The sequence below is a fragment of the Dreissena polymorpha genome, chromosome 9, assembly GCF_020536995.1.
Source record: "Dreissena polymorpha isolate Duluth1 chromosome 9, UMN_Dpol_1.0, whole genome shotgun sequence".
NCBI lineage: Eukaryota > Metazoa > Mollusca > Bivalvia > Myida > Dreissenidae > Dreissena > Dreissena polymorpha.
The window spans coordinates 85527734-85545646 of NC_068363.1; the positions used below are offsets into that span (position 1 = coordinate 85527734).

Below are 17913 nucleotides of genomic sequence, written 5' to 3' on the forward strand. Positions count from 1 at the left end.
TTCATTGATATCTAAATTTGGCTGCAAAGAACAGGTCATTTCTTTTTATCTCAGGTGAGCGACTTTAAGCCTTTCAGGCCCTCTTGTTAAGAAGAAAACTCAGTTCCATGATATGTTATCATGTGTTTTAATCAAAATGTGTTAAATTTAAAAAAGTACAGATTTTTTATGCCATTTTAGATGATGACTTTGAGTGATGCATGACAATGGATGAAACTGCTTTGTTTTATTTTTTTAAAACTATTTCTGTAAGAAAAATATAATTAAAAGTGGCATTTTCTACTGGGTCATTTGCATCCTTTAAAACATCATTTTAGATGATGACTTTGAGTAATGCATGAAAATGGTTGAAACAGCTTTGATTTGTTTTTTGTCCCCTATCGGTTTCACCGGAGGGGACTCACATGTATGGTTTTAACTCTGTCTGTCTGTCTGTCTGTCTGTCTGTCTGTCTGTCTGTCTGTCTGTCTGTCTGTCTGTCTGTCTGTCTGTCTGTCTGTCTGTCTGTCTGTCACACTTTTCTGGATCCTGCGATAACTTTAAAAATTCTTAATATTTTTTCATTAAACTTGAAACATGGATAGATGGCAATATGGACATTATGCACATCATTTCATTTTGTTCCTACGTCAAAAATTCTGGCTGCTATGGCAACAAATAGACTAGAAATACTGCTGAAAATGGTGGTTTTCGGGATCCTGCGATAACTTTAAAGTTTTTAATATTTTTCATGAAACTTGAAACATGAATAGATGGCAATATGGACACTATGCACGTCATTTCATTTTGTTCCGACGTCAAAAATGCTGGTTGCTATGGCAACAAATAAAAAAATTAAAAAATTCTGACAATGGTGGAATTTCTGACAATGGTGGAGCCGGTAGGGGACTATATTGCTTGGCAATAGTCTAGTTTTTAAACTATTTCTGTAAGAAAAATATAATTATAAGTGGCATTTTCTACTGGGTAATTTGCATCCTTTAAAAACTCTCTATGGACAGCAGTTGATGGAGTCTTGCAAGGAATGGTTGCAATATGACAATTATTGTTGTCATATAGAACTTTGGTGTGAAAGCTTAGCACTCACCAGCAAGTTATATACAGCAAGCTATTTGGTCCCTTACCAGTGTTATAAGCCTCCAATTATCATAATTAAGTGTCAGTGTTCCTTGTTATTAACAATAAACTTTTGTTTTTTTTTCAGACTGAACGATGCTTCAAAGTGGAGCCTTTCAAAACTGGAGACACAGTTTACTTCCAGGTAACAACCTTTTTATGATAACCCCTTCTGTTGTCCAGAATTTTATTATCATTGTGTATGTGTATTGTATTGTTTTAACACTCAGATGTTTCAACAATTGGATTAAAAGGAAATGAACCTCACAAGTTTCATTGATAGGATGGTGACATTGTTTTTGCTGACAAAGTATTTGTACATATGTGAATGAGCCTTGATCAATGTATTATGCTTGACCTATCTTTGACAGATGTACAGCTCCTCAAAATCATCAAATGTATTTATTTTTAAGCAGGTTTTCAACAGCTTTACTCCTGTTGATTACATTGAGGAATGGTAGGTAGATGGCAGGTGACATCAAACCTGTAGTTTCTGGTCAATAACTTTTCGCAATGACAAATCATAATGAAACGTTGGATATAAAAAGCTTACATGAAGACCAAGTATGAGATTGTATTTGGGTATATGCCAGTTCAGATCAACGTAACTTAAAGGGATCTTTTCACGGTTTGGTAAATTGACAAAATTGAAAAAAGTTGTTTCAGATTCGCAAATTTTCGTTTTATTTATGATATTTGTGAGGAAACCGTATTACTGAACATTTACCATAGTCCAATATAGCCATTATATGTATCTTTTGACGATTTGAAAACCTAAAAATTATAAAGCGTTGCAACGCGAAACGATTGAATAATTTGGAGAGTTCTGTTTTTGTCGTTTAAATTTACGAAACTACGAAGATTGCTTATATAAGGTATAAAATACAAATGCTGTGTATGCTCGGCGGAATAGCCGAGAGGGCTAATGCGTTTTTACTTCAGACTAACTCCAGGACTCCGGGGGTCATTGGTTCGAGCCCTGGTACCGGCTACTTTTTTTTCCTTGTTTTTATTTATTCTTGATTTTTTTCTGGAGCTTTTAAGATCCAATGTTTACATTTATTAATATAAAGCATTTAATGACAAACTTCAAAATATGCCAAAATCTGTGAAAAGGCCCCTTTAAAGAGATAGCAAAATGGTTTCCTCTCAATAACTGTCTTGCATTGCAATATTGTGTGTTATGATGTAGCTTACATGCAGACCTAGGTTTAGATTGTATTTGTTGCCAGTTTGGTCAAGTTCAAGGTCACTTCTACAAAAATAGAAAAATAGCAAACATGTGGTTTGTAGTCAGTAATGTACCTCTGCATGGATCAATATTGATGTTATATTGAATATTGCAAGCTTAAAGACCTTGCTTGAGATAGGATTAATGATCAGCCAGTTTAAGGTCAAGGTCAATATTTCTGAAAATTGAAAAACAGTTAACAAAAGGTTTCAGTCAATAACTTTAGTCTTGATTGAATAATTTAGATGAAACTTTGGATTAGCAAGCTTACAGTTAAGTCCGGTAATCTTGCGTGTCTGGTAATCTTGCGCGTCTGGTAATCTTGCGCACTTCGCAGTTGCGAATTTCGCAGATGACAAATGGTTTTCTTTAGGGATAAAAGATGGAATTTCACATTTTTAAGAATTAACGGATTAAACGTATTCCATGCAAAATAAAATCCGATCATTACATTTTGACACCGGTTCCGTCATCCCTATAAATTGTACATGTATCGTAAACACTGACCTGCTTACAATAAATTTGAAATGAATCACTAATTCCTTGCAGTCTTTAGCGTTTACATACTTTAAATTCAGAATCCATAATTCCAACATTTAATTTAGCATTCCATTGAACAATATCCGATCAGTTAAGGTATTTTTGCCATTGAAAACATATCGCATCAGACGACATTGTCATCATTTCCCGCCATTCTGTCAACCAAATTTGGTATGATCTCCGCATGCGCAATGGCCTAGTTTTGATATTTTCTGTAAATTATGGAAGCATGATCGGGGTAAAATAAAAGCTGTTATGCATGAACAATTTTGTCATGCATACCAGTCCTTTTTAGCTCATCTATTTTTTGAAAAAAAATTATGAGCTATTGTCATCACCTTGGCGTCGGTGTCGGCGTTGGCGTCGGCGTCGGCGTCCGGTTAAGTTTTGCGTTTAGGTCCACTTTTCTCAGAAAGTATCAATGCTATTGCATTCAAACTTGGTACACTTACTAACTATCATGAGGGGACTGGGCAGGCAAAGTTAGATAACTCTGGCGTGCATTTTGACCGAATTATGTGCCCTTTTTATACTTAGAAAATTGAAAATGTTGGTTAAGTTTTGCGTTTAGGTCCACTTTTCTCACAAAGTATCAATGCTATGGCTTTCAAACTTGGTACACTTACTTACTATCATGAGGGGAATGGGCAGGCAAAGTTAGATAACTCTGGCGTGCATTTTGACAGAATTATGTGCCCTTTTTATACTTAGAAAATTGAAAATTTGGTTAAGTTTTGTGTTTAGGTCCACTTTATTCCTACAGTATCAAAGCTATTGCTTTCATACGTGCAACACTTATTAACTATCATAAGGGGACTGTGCAGGCAAAGTAATGTAACTCTGACTGGCATTTTGACAGAATTATGTGCACTTTTCATACTTAGAAAATTGAAAAAAATTGTGTTTTGGTCCATTTTACCCCTAAAGTATCACAGATATTGCTTTCATACTTGGAACACTCGCAAACTATCATAAGGGTACAGTAAAAGGACATGTTGCATAACTCAGGTTGTCATTTTTACGGAATTATGGCCCTTTTTTGACTTAGTAACTTTGAATATATGGTTAAATTTTGTGTTTCGGTCCACTTTACTTCTTAAGTATCAAGGGTATTGCTTTCAAACTTCAAATACTTTCATGATCATGAGGTTACTGTACCTGGCAAGTTGAATTTTACCTTGACCTTTGAATGACCTTGACTCTCAAGGTCAAATTATTAAATTTTGCTAAAATTGCCATAACTTCTTTATATATGATTAGATTTGATTGATACTTTGACAAAACTACTCTTACCTGACATACCACAATAGACTCCACCCAAACCATCCCCTGTGCCCTCCCCCCCCCTTTTTTTTTTTTAAGGTCAACTCACAAATGACCACCACACCCTCACACTATACCCCCCCCCACCCCCCCATTTTTTTTTTAAACCGTTAAAAAACACAAATATTTATTTTATTATTTTATGTTTGAAATACCGTCCAACCATCGCACCCAATGATCCCCCCACCCCTCCCACCCCTCCCCCCACCCGAATCCCCCCCCCCCCCCTAATTTTTTTTTTTTTTTTTTTTAAGATCATCTCACAAATTACCACGACACACTCACACTTTACCCCCCCCCCCCCCCCGCACCCACCCCCCCCCAAATTTTATTTTTGTTTGAAACGGTTAAAAAACACAAATATTTATTTTATTATTTTAATGTTTGAAATACCGTCCAACCATCGCACCCAAAAATCCCCCCCCCCCCACTCCCCCCCACCCCCCCCCCCCCCGATTTTTTTATTTATTTTTTTTTTCCACATTTTTTGAAGATGATGTAATAAATTCCACACCCCACACTATACACCCCTCTTCACTCCGCCCCTCCCTCCTTTTTGATTGAAAATGATAGCCTTCACCTTTAAAAAGAAAATAGATGAGCGGTCTGCACCCGCAAGGCCGTGCTCTTTGTTTATTATTTGTACACTGTTACTAGATTTGTTGATTTGTAGTGAAAAAAACACTAGTAATCCACATTTACTTTGAATGGTTTTACAAACTGATTGTCTAAATACTAAATAATTTTCTGGAATGTTTTGTCACTAAGTGGACACCATATGTCTACAATTAGGCCTAAACGAGGTCATTACACCAAGTGCGCAAGATTACCGGACACTATGAAAGTTTGAAAATGAGGTGAGTCATGTTTGTTTTGAAATCAAATCGGACAGTTCTTCACTTAATTTATCAGATATTGTTGTGTTAATAAGCGCATGAACTTCTTTTTTTTTAAAGTAATGAAGATATTATGTTGTAAATTTATAAAAGAACATGTTTTTAAACCAATTGACCCCTAACTGCGCAAGATTACCGGACAGCATCGTACCTGCCAACCTAGCTTGAGATTGCATTGAGGGCCAGTCAGTGAAGGTTAAGGTCACTGTTACAGAAAGTAGCAAAAAATAGTTTCTGCCATAAAACTAGAGTTTGGACGGAGGTATAAAGCTAAAATGTTGTGTGTATGTAGCATACAAAACAATATAAATTATTTCTGCTCAATAACTTTAGTTTGATAGAAGTTGGTAAAAAATTTTTGTTTGTAGGTCTAAAGCTGTCGACCTAGCTAGGGATAATACTTGTGACCATTTTGATTTAGGTCAAAGTTACTAAGAATAGAAAAACAATATCTTCTTTGTAAATTTGGCTTAGATCAAGGTATTTCACTAAGATAAAATGTGTATAGGTAGCAGACAGTCAGACCCAGCTTGGGATTGCACAATTTTTTTATATATAATTAATAAGTAAAGATTGAAAATCTGGCATCCTCCCTCATTGACAAGTTCTCTTACTTATATAAGGTCAGTGTTTTGTGACCTCATTTACATATTAGATTATTGATAAATATAGTCAAATGTTCTGGACAGATCATTAAAAAATTAAAATGTGTCTGTGTATACATTTATCATTTTTATGCCCCTCCTCCCCCCCCCCCCCCCCTTCGAAGAAGAAGGGGGTATATTGCTTTGCTGGATGTCAGTAGACCTGTTTGTTTCTGATCAATAACTCATCAACAAATTGACAAATTGGCTTGATACTTCACATGTGCATTAGCCTCGGACAGTTGTTGACCTCTATTGAAAGGTTATTGTTACAATAAGTGTGAAAAGATTTTCCAATCAATTACGCATGAAGGAATTGACTAATCGGCTTGATACTTCACAAGGCCAATTGGTATTGGACAGTAGATGTTCCCTATTGAAATTGGGGTCACTTAATTGGTCAAGGGTCAAGATCACTGTCAAAATAAGTGTGAAAATCTTTTCCAATCAATAACTCATCAACGAATTTACCGATTGGCTTGATACCTCACATGTGCATTGGCTTTGGACAGTAGATGTCCCCTATTGAAATAGTGGTCACTAGCCTTGTTTGGGGCGCATAATTTTATGTCTCCGACCACAGAACTCTTGTTAAAATCAGTTTGTTTCTTCAGTACTAAAATAAACACTAAACTTAAACATAGTCCATTATAAAAACACAATTGTTGATTTCCATTTATTCAGTAAAGAAGAATGCTTAGTTCAGAAAGTTAACTGCATTTTCATTCTTACAAAATACATAATTATGCTTAAGTAAATAAATAATATAACTTCAGTAAATATAAGCCACACAACCCCATTAACAAAGTGAGTTGAAAGCATTTCTATTTATTTTCGAGAGAAAATTCCTTGAGCATTAATATTATGTTACTGATAAGTTCCATTAGCATGCACTGACTATAAACAGATGTTTCATTCTATCGGTACCATTTTTATTCCCCACAAACGAAAGTTTAGGGGGGTATATAGGAGTGAACTTGTCTGTCGGTCGGGTCTGTCTGTCTGTTGGTCCGTATTAAGTGTCCGCTCTCTAATTCAAGTAGTTTTTATCCGATCTTCACCAAACTTGGTCAGAAGTTGTATCTACATGATGTCTAGGCCAAGTTGGAACATGGGCCTTGCCGGTTCAAAAACTAGGTCATGGGGTCACTTAGTGCGTTTTAAACATTCAGCATGTTGTCCGCTCTCTAATTCAAGTAGTTTTCATCTGATCTTCACCAAACTTGGTCAAAAGTTGTATCTAGATGATCTTAAGGCCAAGTTCGAACATGGGCCTTGCCGAGTCAAAAACTAGGTCACGGGGTCACTTAGTGCGTTTTTAGCTCATCTATTTAAAAAAAAAAAATTATGAGCTTATATCATCATCTTGGCGTCGGCATCGGTGTTGGCGTCGGCGTCCGGTTAAGTTTTGCGTTTAGGTACACTTTCTCATAAAGTATCAATGCTATTGCATTCAAACTTGGTACACTTACTTACTATCATGAGGGGACTGGGCAGGCAAAGTAAGATAACTCTGGCTTCCAGTTTGACAGAATTACATGCTCTTTTTATACTTAGAAAATTGAAAATGTTGGTTAAGTTTGTGTTTAGGTCCATTTTATTCCTTAAGTATCAAAGCTATTGCTTTCACACTTGCAACACTTACTAACTATCATAAAGGGAATGTGCAGGCAAAGTTATGTAACTCTGACTGGCATTTTGACATAATTATGTGCCCTTTTTATACTTAGAAAATTGAAAATTTGGTTAAGTTTTGTGTTTAGGTCCACTTTTTTCCTAAAGTATCAAAGCTATTGCTTTCATACTTGCAACACTTACGTACTATCGTAAGGTTAGTGTGCAGGCAAAGTTATGTAACTCTGACTGGCATTTTGACAGAATTATGGGCCCTTTATAATTGAAAATTTGGTTAAGTTTTGTGTGTTGGTCCACTTTAATTCTACAGAATCATAGATATTGCTTTCATACTTGGAACACTCGCAAACTATCATAAGGGGACAGTAAAGGACAAGTTGCATAACTATGGTTCTCATTTTTACGGAATTATGGCCCTTTTTTTACTTAGTAACTTTGAATATATGGTTACATTTTGTGTTAAGATCCACTTTACTTCTAAAGTATCAAGGCTATTGCTTTTAAACTTTAAATACTTTCATGCTATCATGAGGGTACTGTACCTGGCAAGTTGAATCCCCCCTCAATCCCCCCCCCCCCCCATTATTATTTTTTTAATTAAAGATCATCTAATAAATGACCACCACACCCTCACACTATAACCCTTCCACCCCCCACCCCCAAAAAATAATTGTTATGCCCCTGGTAGGGTGGCATATAGCAGTTGAACTGTCCTTCAGTATGTCAGTCAGTCTGTCTGTCAGTCCGAAAAAAACTTTAACATTGACCATAACTTTTTCACTTTTTAAGATAGCCACTTGTATATTTATTTATATTGTATATATGTATATTTGGCATGCATGTATATCTCATGGAGCTGCATATTTTGAGTGGTGAAAGGTCAAGGTCATCCTTCAAGGTCAAATGTCAAATTTATGGTGTCTGTGTGTCCGAAAACTTTAACATTGGCCATAACTTTTTCAATATTGAAGATAGCAACTTGATATATGGCATGCATGTGTATCTCACGAAGCTGAACATTTTGCATGGTAAAAGGTGAAGGTGAAGGTCATCTTTCAAGGTCAAATGTCAAATATATGGTGTCTGTCCGTCCGAAAACTTTAACATTGGCCATAACTTTTTTAATATTGAAAATAGCAACTTGATATTTGGCATGCATGTGTATCTCATGAAGCTGCACATTTTGAGTGGTGGAAGTTCAAGGTCAAGGTCGTCCTTCAAGGTCATCCTTCAAGGTAAAAAAATAAAAATAAAATTCAAAGGGGCGTTCTCATGAAGCTGCACATTTTGAGTAGTGGAAGTTCAAGGTCATCCTTCAAGGTCAAAGGTCACAAAAATAATAATTTCAAAGCGGTGTTATCATGAAGCTGCACATTTTGAGTGGTGGAAGTTCAAGGTCAAGGTCATCCTTCAAGGTCAAGGTCATCCTTAAAGGTCAAAGGTCAAAAAAATAATATTTCAAAGCGGCCTTCTCATAAAGCTGCACATTTTGAGTGGTGGAAAGTCAAGGTCAAGGTTATCCTTCAAGGTCAAAGGTAAAAAAAAAATAAAAAAAAATTCAAAGCTATGCAATAGAGGGCATCTGACAAAAACATCTCTTGTTTTTTTCAAACATGCTTAAAAAACACAAATATTTATTTTTATTATTAACCAGGTTTTCTGAAGGAAAAAACAGGTTATTAGATTGGCGAATGCGGGCGGGCTGGCTGGCTGGCTGGCTGGCGGGCTGGCGGGCGGGCGGAACAAGCTTGTCCGGGCCATAACTTTGTCGTTCATTGTGAGATTTTAAAATCATTTGGCACATTTGTTAACCATCATTGGACAGTGTGTCGCGCGAAAAAAATTACGTCAATATCTCCAAGACGAAGGTCACACTTTGAGTTCAAAGGTAAAAAATAGCCATAAATGAGCTTGTCTGGGCTATAACTATGTCATTCATTATGAGATTTTAAAATCATTTGGCACATTTGTTCACCATCATGGGACGGTGTGTCGCACGAAAGAATCACGTCAATATCTCCAATGTCAAGGTCGCCACTACTAAAAATAGATTTATTTTAAAACAAACTTACAAAGGGGGTTAATTTTGTTTGTTCATTTCAAAAGTTCAGTTTGAGTTGTCTCCCTTTATCAGATTTTTTTTCACAATGAAAACCTGGTTTTGTGACAATTTTGTCCCTTGTTTTATTTTTGAAATACCGTCCAACCATCCCACCCAAGAATTCCCCCCCCCCCCCCCAAAAAAAAATAAATAAATTTTATTTTGCATTTCTTTTGCATTTTTGGAAGATATAGAGAATAATAGGTTGGTGACGTGGATGGAGAATGGTTATCTGGCAAGTCGGAGGAATTTATCGGATGAGCCGAAGGGGAACCCGATAAGATCCTCCGACGAGCCAGATAACAATTCTCCATCCACGTCACCAACCTATTATTCCATTTATCCTGTCACATTTACAACATTCGTTGAAATGTTTCTAAAATATCTAGTTTTGGAGTATTTTGTGTTTAAATATTTAATATGGTAAACATCAAGCGCGAAATAAAACATGGTGACGTCATGTCAGGCAAAGCGCTTAGGCTAGCGTCCATCTTGTTAAGACACACAGAAATCGAGTTACTCGTTATTAATTCAATACACGAAAACGAAATTATGCTGTTAGATAATAATGTTTAAACAAACAGTGTGTTGGTATTTTATTAATAGAAAAAATTATATTTTATTAATAGAAAATAGTAAATGCATGCGCATGTGCGGATAGCAACTGACGGATATTTGAGGTCATGTGGTCATCTAGCCTAATATCTTTTATGATATTAGGTTACCTGGTTATCGGGCTGATTTAAAGGCATGTGACAGGATAAAATGTAATAAATGACCACACCCCCACACTATACACCCCTCTCCACTCCACCCCTCCCTCCTTTGTGATTGAAATAGGTCCCTACACCTTTAAAAAGAAAAATAGATGAGAGGTCTGCATCCGCAAAGCAGTGCTCTTGTTTAATATTCAGCATTGTGTCCTCTCTCTTATTCAAGTATTTTTCATCCGATCTTCACCAAACTTGGTCAGAAGTTTTATCTAGATGATCTGAAGGCCAAGTTCGAACATGGGCCATGCCAGATCAAAAACAAGGTCACAGGGTCACTTAGTACGTTTTACACATTGGGCATGGTGTCCACTGTCTATTTCAAGAAGTTTAAATCCGATCATCACCACACTTGGTCAAAAGTTGTAACTAGATGATGTGTAGGTCAAATTCCAACATGGGCCATGCCGGGTCAAAAACTAGGTCACAGGGTCACTTAGTGTGTTTTAAACCTCTATATGTTGTTCGCTCTCTAATTCAAGTAGTTTTCATCCAATCTTCACCAAACTTGGTCAGAAGTTGTATCTAGATGATGTTTAGGTCAAGTTTGAATATGGGTCATGCCAGGTCAAAAACTAGGTCACGGGTATCTTAGTGCGTTTTAAACCTCACCATGATGTCCGCTCTCTAATTCAAGTAGTTTTCATCCAATCCTCACCAAACTTGGTCACAAGTTTTATCTAAATGATCCCTAGGGTAAGTTTGAACATGGGCCATTCCGGGCCTAAAACTAGGTCACGGGGTCACTTAGTGCGTTTTTTAACATTGAGAATGGTGTCCACTCTCTAACTCAAGTAGTTTGCATCCGATCTTCACCAAACTTGGTCAGAAGTTTTATGGAGATGATCTTAGTTAGAACATGGACCTTTCTGGGTCATAAACTAGGTCAAGGGGTCACTTAGTGCGTTTTAAAAATTGAGCATGGTGTCTGCAGTTTTTTGTGAAGACGACATGCAAAATATTATGTGTCAATATGGCATGTGGCGGTTTTCGTCACGTCTGTGACAAAGCTCTAGTTAGTCCAGCCAGAGGGTGTGTTACCTGAAATTTACATAGAAATATCTTTTATGACATATTTATTGAGAAATTCTATATGGATGAACTGTTAAATTTAGTCCAGTCTACTTGTGGTATGATCTGATTATTTGCAAGGGCCAGCAATGCATCCATCCCGGTTGAATGCTCACCCCTAGTAATATGCCCTTTGGCATTTTGATGACATGTTGTTAATAAATGGAGATTCATCATTTATTTTTATAGGAAAACCTGAAGCTTATGTAACTAATATTATAAAATATTCTTCATCATTTTGTTAAGATTTATAATTTTGTGATAAGGGTTTTGTTTTGGTGAGTGTGTCAGCTATTATTTATAACTTATGAATGTTAAAAAAAAGTGGTATCAGGACACATATTTTAAAAGGAAAAATTGGCCATCATATAATAACAAGGAAACATATGTGATAACAGAAGTTATGCTAATATTATCAAATGCTGTTGTTTAATTTTGGAGTTAAGGTTTGTGTAACTAAAATAGTATTTGGTTGGTAAGTGATTGTGTAACAATAAATACATTGTATTGTTGTAAAAGATTTCTTTGAACAATTATTTCGATCAATGACAAACTTAGCTGTATTTTATAGCTTTTTTATAAATTGAAGTGCAAGCTTTTCATCCAAGAAAAAAGGTTAGCTACTAATTCAACGCGTTTGAGTATTAAATTAGATAACATAAAAATGTTTGTTGTGTTAGGAAAAAGTATCAGTGCCTGTTCACTTATACAAATACAGCCCTTAATCGTCCAGATGTACAGAAAAATATTACCTTTTGTAAAATATAATTATATGAAATTTTTCAAATGATGCAAGTTCCAAAAATAATGGGTACAAACATGAGTATTATGCAAAACATTTCATTATAATTTGGACAAATGTAAAGCTGGGTTCCCACTGCCGATCAGATCAACTCGATCAAGCCCGACCAAGCGGTCGGGTACTGGTCTGGTTCGGTCGGCATGAGTGGTCGGGGTAGGTCGGCATTGGTCGGGCTTCCTACCCGATATTTTTTGACATGTCAAAAAATATCGAGTAGCGGTCGAGTAGGAAATGAATCGAGAAGCGCTCGGAAAGTGGTCGTGTATTAGTCAAGTATTAGATCGAGTTCATAGCGAAGCAATCGTGTGGCTATCGGATTGACATCTTTTACACAATCTGTAACCGATCTGCTCGACCTCTTCCCGAGTTATTTTAGATTGCAACACGATCCACTCGACCTCTATTCGATTTGATGTACATATTTACTAGACTGCTACCCGACGGCTACTCGACCATGCATGATCACTTCCCGATTGCTATTCGACCATACATGAGCTCTGTACCGTATCCGCTCGACCTCTACCCGAGTTATTTTAGATCACTTTGTACGACTGTAGTTTGACTATTACGATCTTGTCATGTGAAGATCTGGTGGCAATTGAGCTGAGGTCCACTTGGTCGAGCTGAAATTATATAGGGCTCGCATATAAGGTCGAGATGATCGAGTGGAAATCTAAAGGATGGTTGAGTGGACGTTGTGAATGAGTCGTGTGGGGGTCGTGTGTTATTGACAAGAGGTCGAGAGGAAGTCATGTATACCCTTTTTAGTCAAGCTTGGTTGGGTTTGGTCAGGATATTTCGGTGATCGGGATGATCGAGTTGATCGGATTGGCAGTGGGATCCCACCTTAAATCAGATGTAAAATTAAAATTATGCAGTTTGAAATATGGGAATATCTGTAACAGGGAAATATGACTTTTTGGATGGGAGGATGATGTTTAGGAGAACTATCTCCTTTTTAATTAAAAGATTTAATTCTTCTTCTCTTTTTATGGCCCCTTTCGAAGAAAAGGGGGTATATAGTTTTCGCACTGTCCAATGGTCAGTCTGTCACACTTTTCGTGTCCGCTCTCTAATTAAAATTATTTTCATTCTTTACCAAACTTTGTCAGAAGTTGTATCTAGACAATGTCTAGGTCAAGTTCGAAGTTCAAAAACTAGGTCACAGGGTCACTTAGTGCATTTCAACAACTTCTATCAAAGCGTTTATTGGGGGCATATGTCATCCTATGGAGACAGCTCTTTTTATACAATGAGTATTTATTGTAGAAAAGATGCAATATCAAAATTGTATTTTAAATCTGAATTATGTGTACACATTTAGCCATTTATGCCTAGTGTCTAGAAAAAAGGCCTTGGCAAACAGCGTAGACCCAGATGAGAGGCCACATGATGTGGCGTCTCATCAGGGTCTGCACTGTTTGCCTAAAACAATTTCTGTAAGAAATATTCTAAATATAGAAATAAATATACACTTCAACACCGTTATTTCGAACACCGATAATCCGAAGTCACCGTTATTTCGAAGTATTTTTCGGGTCCCTGATTGTGGTTCTTCTTTGTTCAATGTAAAATTTCATTGTTAATCCGAACTTCGTTAAACCGAAGAAATCGTTAATTCGAAGTGATTATGTCGGTCCCAACACTATAATTCGCACCTTATTATCAATCTTTAATCCGAAGTCAAAACTGCAAAACACTGAGCATAATTTCACACCTATGTCGTCTGCGCGTTGTGCGTCAAAGCCGATAATTACACCTTTGTCGCCTGCGCGTAGCATGTTAATTTTATAATGTCGTCAAAAGCCGACGATGAGGCCGACAACACATGAATGAACATGATATCTAATCAACGTGTGACCACATGCATCAACGACGTAAGGCAGTTCTGCGAGCTTTACAGAATGGAGAAATATGTTACACGCGTCCAGTTTAGTGCTGCTAACGCCGGGTGTTCAGAAAGACATCGCGTCTTATTTTTTTTAAAGTGAATTCATTTCCGAAAATGTATTCATATGTATTTACATGTATGATGCGCTATGCATTATATTTTATATGTTCTGTAATTAGAGAAAAATAAAAAGAAGAAAAAGATTCGTTTTATTCCTCCGTTTGTTACAAGTAGAAATCTATTGCTATCTGACTAGTTTACGTTTTTAAGTAAAACAATTATTAAAAGTACCGTGTGACCGAACCATGCGAATTCCACAATGTTGTATTTTTCAGGATCAAAGAAGTCGTCTGTCAAATGTTTATTTCGAATTATCGTTAATCCGAAGTTTTTTTAACGGTCCTGACGACTTCGAAATAACGGTGTTGAAGTGTACTAGACATCCCTAATTTTGGAAATAAATTGATCCAATTTAGAAGGATGGGAGAGTCCACTAGGCATAAATGGGTTAAAAACATATATTAAGAAACTAGTCACTTTACATACCAGTAATATTCCATTTTCCCTCCCAGGACACTTTGAAATATAGACTGAACTGTTTATCCAGATAAGTATTAGGAAACACTGGATATAAAACACTGGACATTAACTACATTTTTAGGATGATGAATGTTTATGTCTAACTCTGAACTCATTAAATAAATCAATTAGTGCTGATATACAGAGTTTTGCTGGTAGTAATAAATAAATATGAAAAAGACACTTTTTAGTTCACCTTTTGGTGTTGTTGATTTATAGCTTGTTGCCACTCTAGAGGTCACAGTTTTCGATTTGATTTTATATAAAACTTAGTTAGAATGTTAATGTTGACAACATAAAGGTGAAGTTTGTGAGATGGGTCACGGGTCTCGCCAAATACTAGGTCAATAGGTCAGATCTCAGGAAAACATTGTTAAAGCTCTTGAGGCTTTATTTATAATGCTCCCCCCCAAAAAAATTCGGGGAGCATATACCAGTAGTCGCTGCTTCGTCTGTCTATCCGTCCGTGTGTCTGTCCGTATGTGTAAAAATTTTGTCCGGGCTATTTTTCAGCAATTAATGACCGGAATTCAATTAAACTTTATGGGAAGCTTCACTACCAAGAGGACATGTGCATATTATCAGCCGGTTCTCGTCGGATGATTTTCACAGACTTATGGCCCTTTGAAATTTTCCATTAACTGTACATATAGTGCAATTCTTGTCCGGGCGATTTCTCGGCAACTAATGACTGCAATTCAATGAAACTGTATGGGAAGCTTCACTACCAAGAGGAGATGTGCATATTATCAGCCGGTTCTCGTCGGATGATTTTTAACAGAGTTATGGCCCTTTGAAATTTTCCATTGTACATATAGTGCAATTCTTGTCCGAGCTATTTCTCAGCAACTTATTACTGGAATTCAATGAAACTTTATGGGAAGCTTCACTACCAACAGGAGATGTGCATATTATCAGCCGGTTATGGTCGGATGATTTTTCACAGAGTTATGGCCCTTTGAAATTTTTTATAAACTGTACATATAGTGCAATTCTTGTACGGGCTATTTCTCCCCAACTACTGACTGGAATTCAATGAAGCTTTATGGGAAGCTTAACATTGAGGAGATGCGCATGTTATTTGTGGGTTCTAGGTTAGATGATTTATTTAGAGAGTTATGGCCCTTTGAAATTTTTAAGTTGCTAAACCATCCATTGTATTATTTTGTTATGCCCCTCAAGACATTTCCTTTTATCTGAATATATAGTGCAATATTGTGACAAAAAAAACTTTGGGGATCATCACCCGTCTCTGACGGTTTCTTGTTTTTTTAATCTTGATGAAATGTTTTCGAAAAGTTTATTTTTACCATATCTAGGAGTTAAAATCTGGGTTTCAGGCATTAAAATACTAGGTCACCAGGTCAAATGTTAGCAAAACCATTTTACCACTCTAGAGACCACATTTATGAGTTTGTCTTGATGAAATTTGGTGATGTTTATCTTCATAAAAGCTAGGCAGAGTTTAAATCTGGGTTACATGTGTCCATAAACTCGGTCATCTGGTAACAGTTTAGACCTTGTTTCCTCTCTTGAGCATTATTTATGACTCAATCTTGATAAAAAAATAGTCAGAATATTATCTTGAGAATATAAAAAAATTTTGGCGTTTGCTTTATTTCCAAAATTGTTAGCTCACCTGTCACCGAATTAGCTCACCTGTCACAAAGTGACATGGTGAGCTTATGTGACCGTGTGATGTCTATGTGTGTGCGTGTATGTGCGTTCTTCAACAATTTGCTTGTGTAGACAGTAGAGGTCACAGTTTTCATCCAATCTTTATGAAATTTGGTCAGAATGTTTATCTTGATGAAACCTGGGTTGGGATCGTATTTGGGTCATCTGGGGTAAAGAACTAGGTCACTAGGTCAAAAACTAGGTCAAATAATTGAAAAACCTTGTGTAGACTAAAGAGGTCGCAGTTTTCATCCAATCTTTATCAAATCTGGTCAGAATGTTTATCTTGATAAAAACTGGGTTGGTCTTATATTTGGGTCATCTTAGGTCAAAAACTAGGTCACTAGGTCAAATAATAAAAAAACTTTGTGTAGAGACTAGATGTCGCAGTTTTCATCCAATCTTTATGTAATTTGGTCAGAATGTTTATCTTGATGAAATCTGGGTGTGGATTGTATTTGGGTCATCTGGGGTCAAAAACTAGGTCACTAGGTCAAAAACTAGGTCAAATAATAGAAAAACCTTGAGTAGACGAGAGAGGTCGCAGTTTTCATCCAATCTTTATGATATTTGGTCAGATTGTTTATCTTGATGAAATCTGGGTTGGGAATGTATTAGGGTCATCTGAGGTCAAAAATTAGGTCACAAGGTCAAATAATAAAAAAACCATCAACAATTTGATTGTGTAGACAGTAGAGATCACAGTTTTCATCCAATCTTTATGAAATTAGGTCAGAATGTTTATCTTGATAAAAACTGGGTAGGGATTGTAATTGGGTCATCTGGGGTCAAAAACTAGGTCACTAGGTAAAAAACTAGGTCTCTAGGTCAATAATAGAAAAACCTTGTCAAGACAATAGAGGTCGCAGTTTTCATTCAATCTTTATGAAATTTGGTCAGAATGTTTATCTTGATGAAATCTGGGTTGGGATTGTATTTGGGTCATCTTGGGTCAAAAACTAGGTCACTAGGTCAAATAATAGAAAAACCTTGTGTAGACAATAGAGGTCACAGTTTTCATCCAATCTTCATGAAATTTGGTCAGAATGTTTGTCTTGAAGAAATCTGGGTTGGGATTGTATTTGGGTCATCTGGGATCAAAAACTAGGTCACTAGGTCAAATTATAGAAAAACCTTGTGTAGGCAATAGAGGTCACAGTTTTTATCCAATCTTTATAAAATTTGATCAGAATGTTTATCTTGATGATATCTGGGTTGGGATTGTATTTGGGTCACCTCGGGTCAAAAACTAGGTCAATAAGTCAAATATTAGAAAAACCTTGTGTAGACAATAGAGGTCACAGTTTTCATCCAAACATTCATGAAATTTGGTCAGAATGTTTATCTTGATGAAATCTGGGTTTGGATTGTATTTGGGTCATCTGGGGTCAAAAACTAGGTCAAAAACTTGGTCAAACAATAGAAAAACCTTGTGTAGACAATAGAGGTCGCAGTTTTCATCCAATCTTTATGAAATTTGGTCAGATTGTTTATATTGATAAAATCTGGGTTGGGATTGTATTTGGTTCATCTGAGGTCAAAAACTAGGTGTCTAGTTCAAATAATAGTTAAAACCATCAACAATTTGTTTGACACAGTAGAGGTCACAGTTTTCATCCAATCTTTATGAAATTTGA

The 17913-nt window shown here is 36.4% G+C and overlaps 1 protein-coding gene across 4 annotated transcripts in view; it reads left to right on the forward strand.

Moving 5' to 3' along the window:
* The window catches only part of LOC127846688 (pregnancy zone protein-like), a 573673-nt gene that overhangs the window by 460342 nt on the left and 95418 nt on the right, over positions 1-17913 (forward strand). For all 4 annotated transcript variants that reach the window (XM_052378170.1, XM_052378172.1, XM_052378173.1 and 1 more), the window contains exon 16: positions 1205-1261. In XM_052378170.1, coding sequence (XP_052234130.1) covers positions 1205-1261 — 57 coding nt within the window. The remainder of the gene's footprint in view (positions 1-1204; positions 1262-17913) is intronic.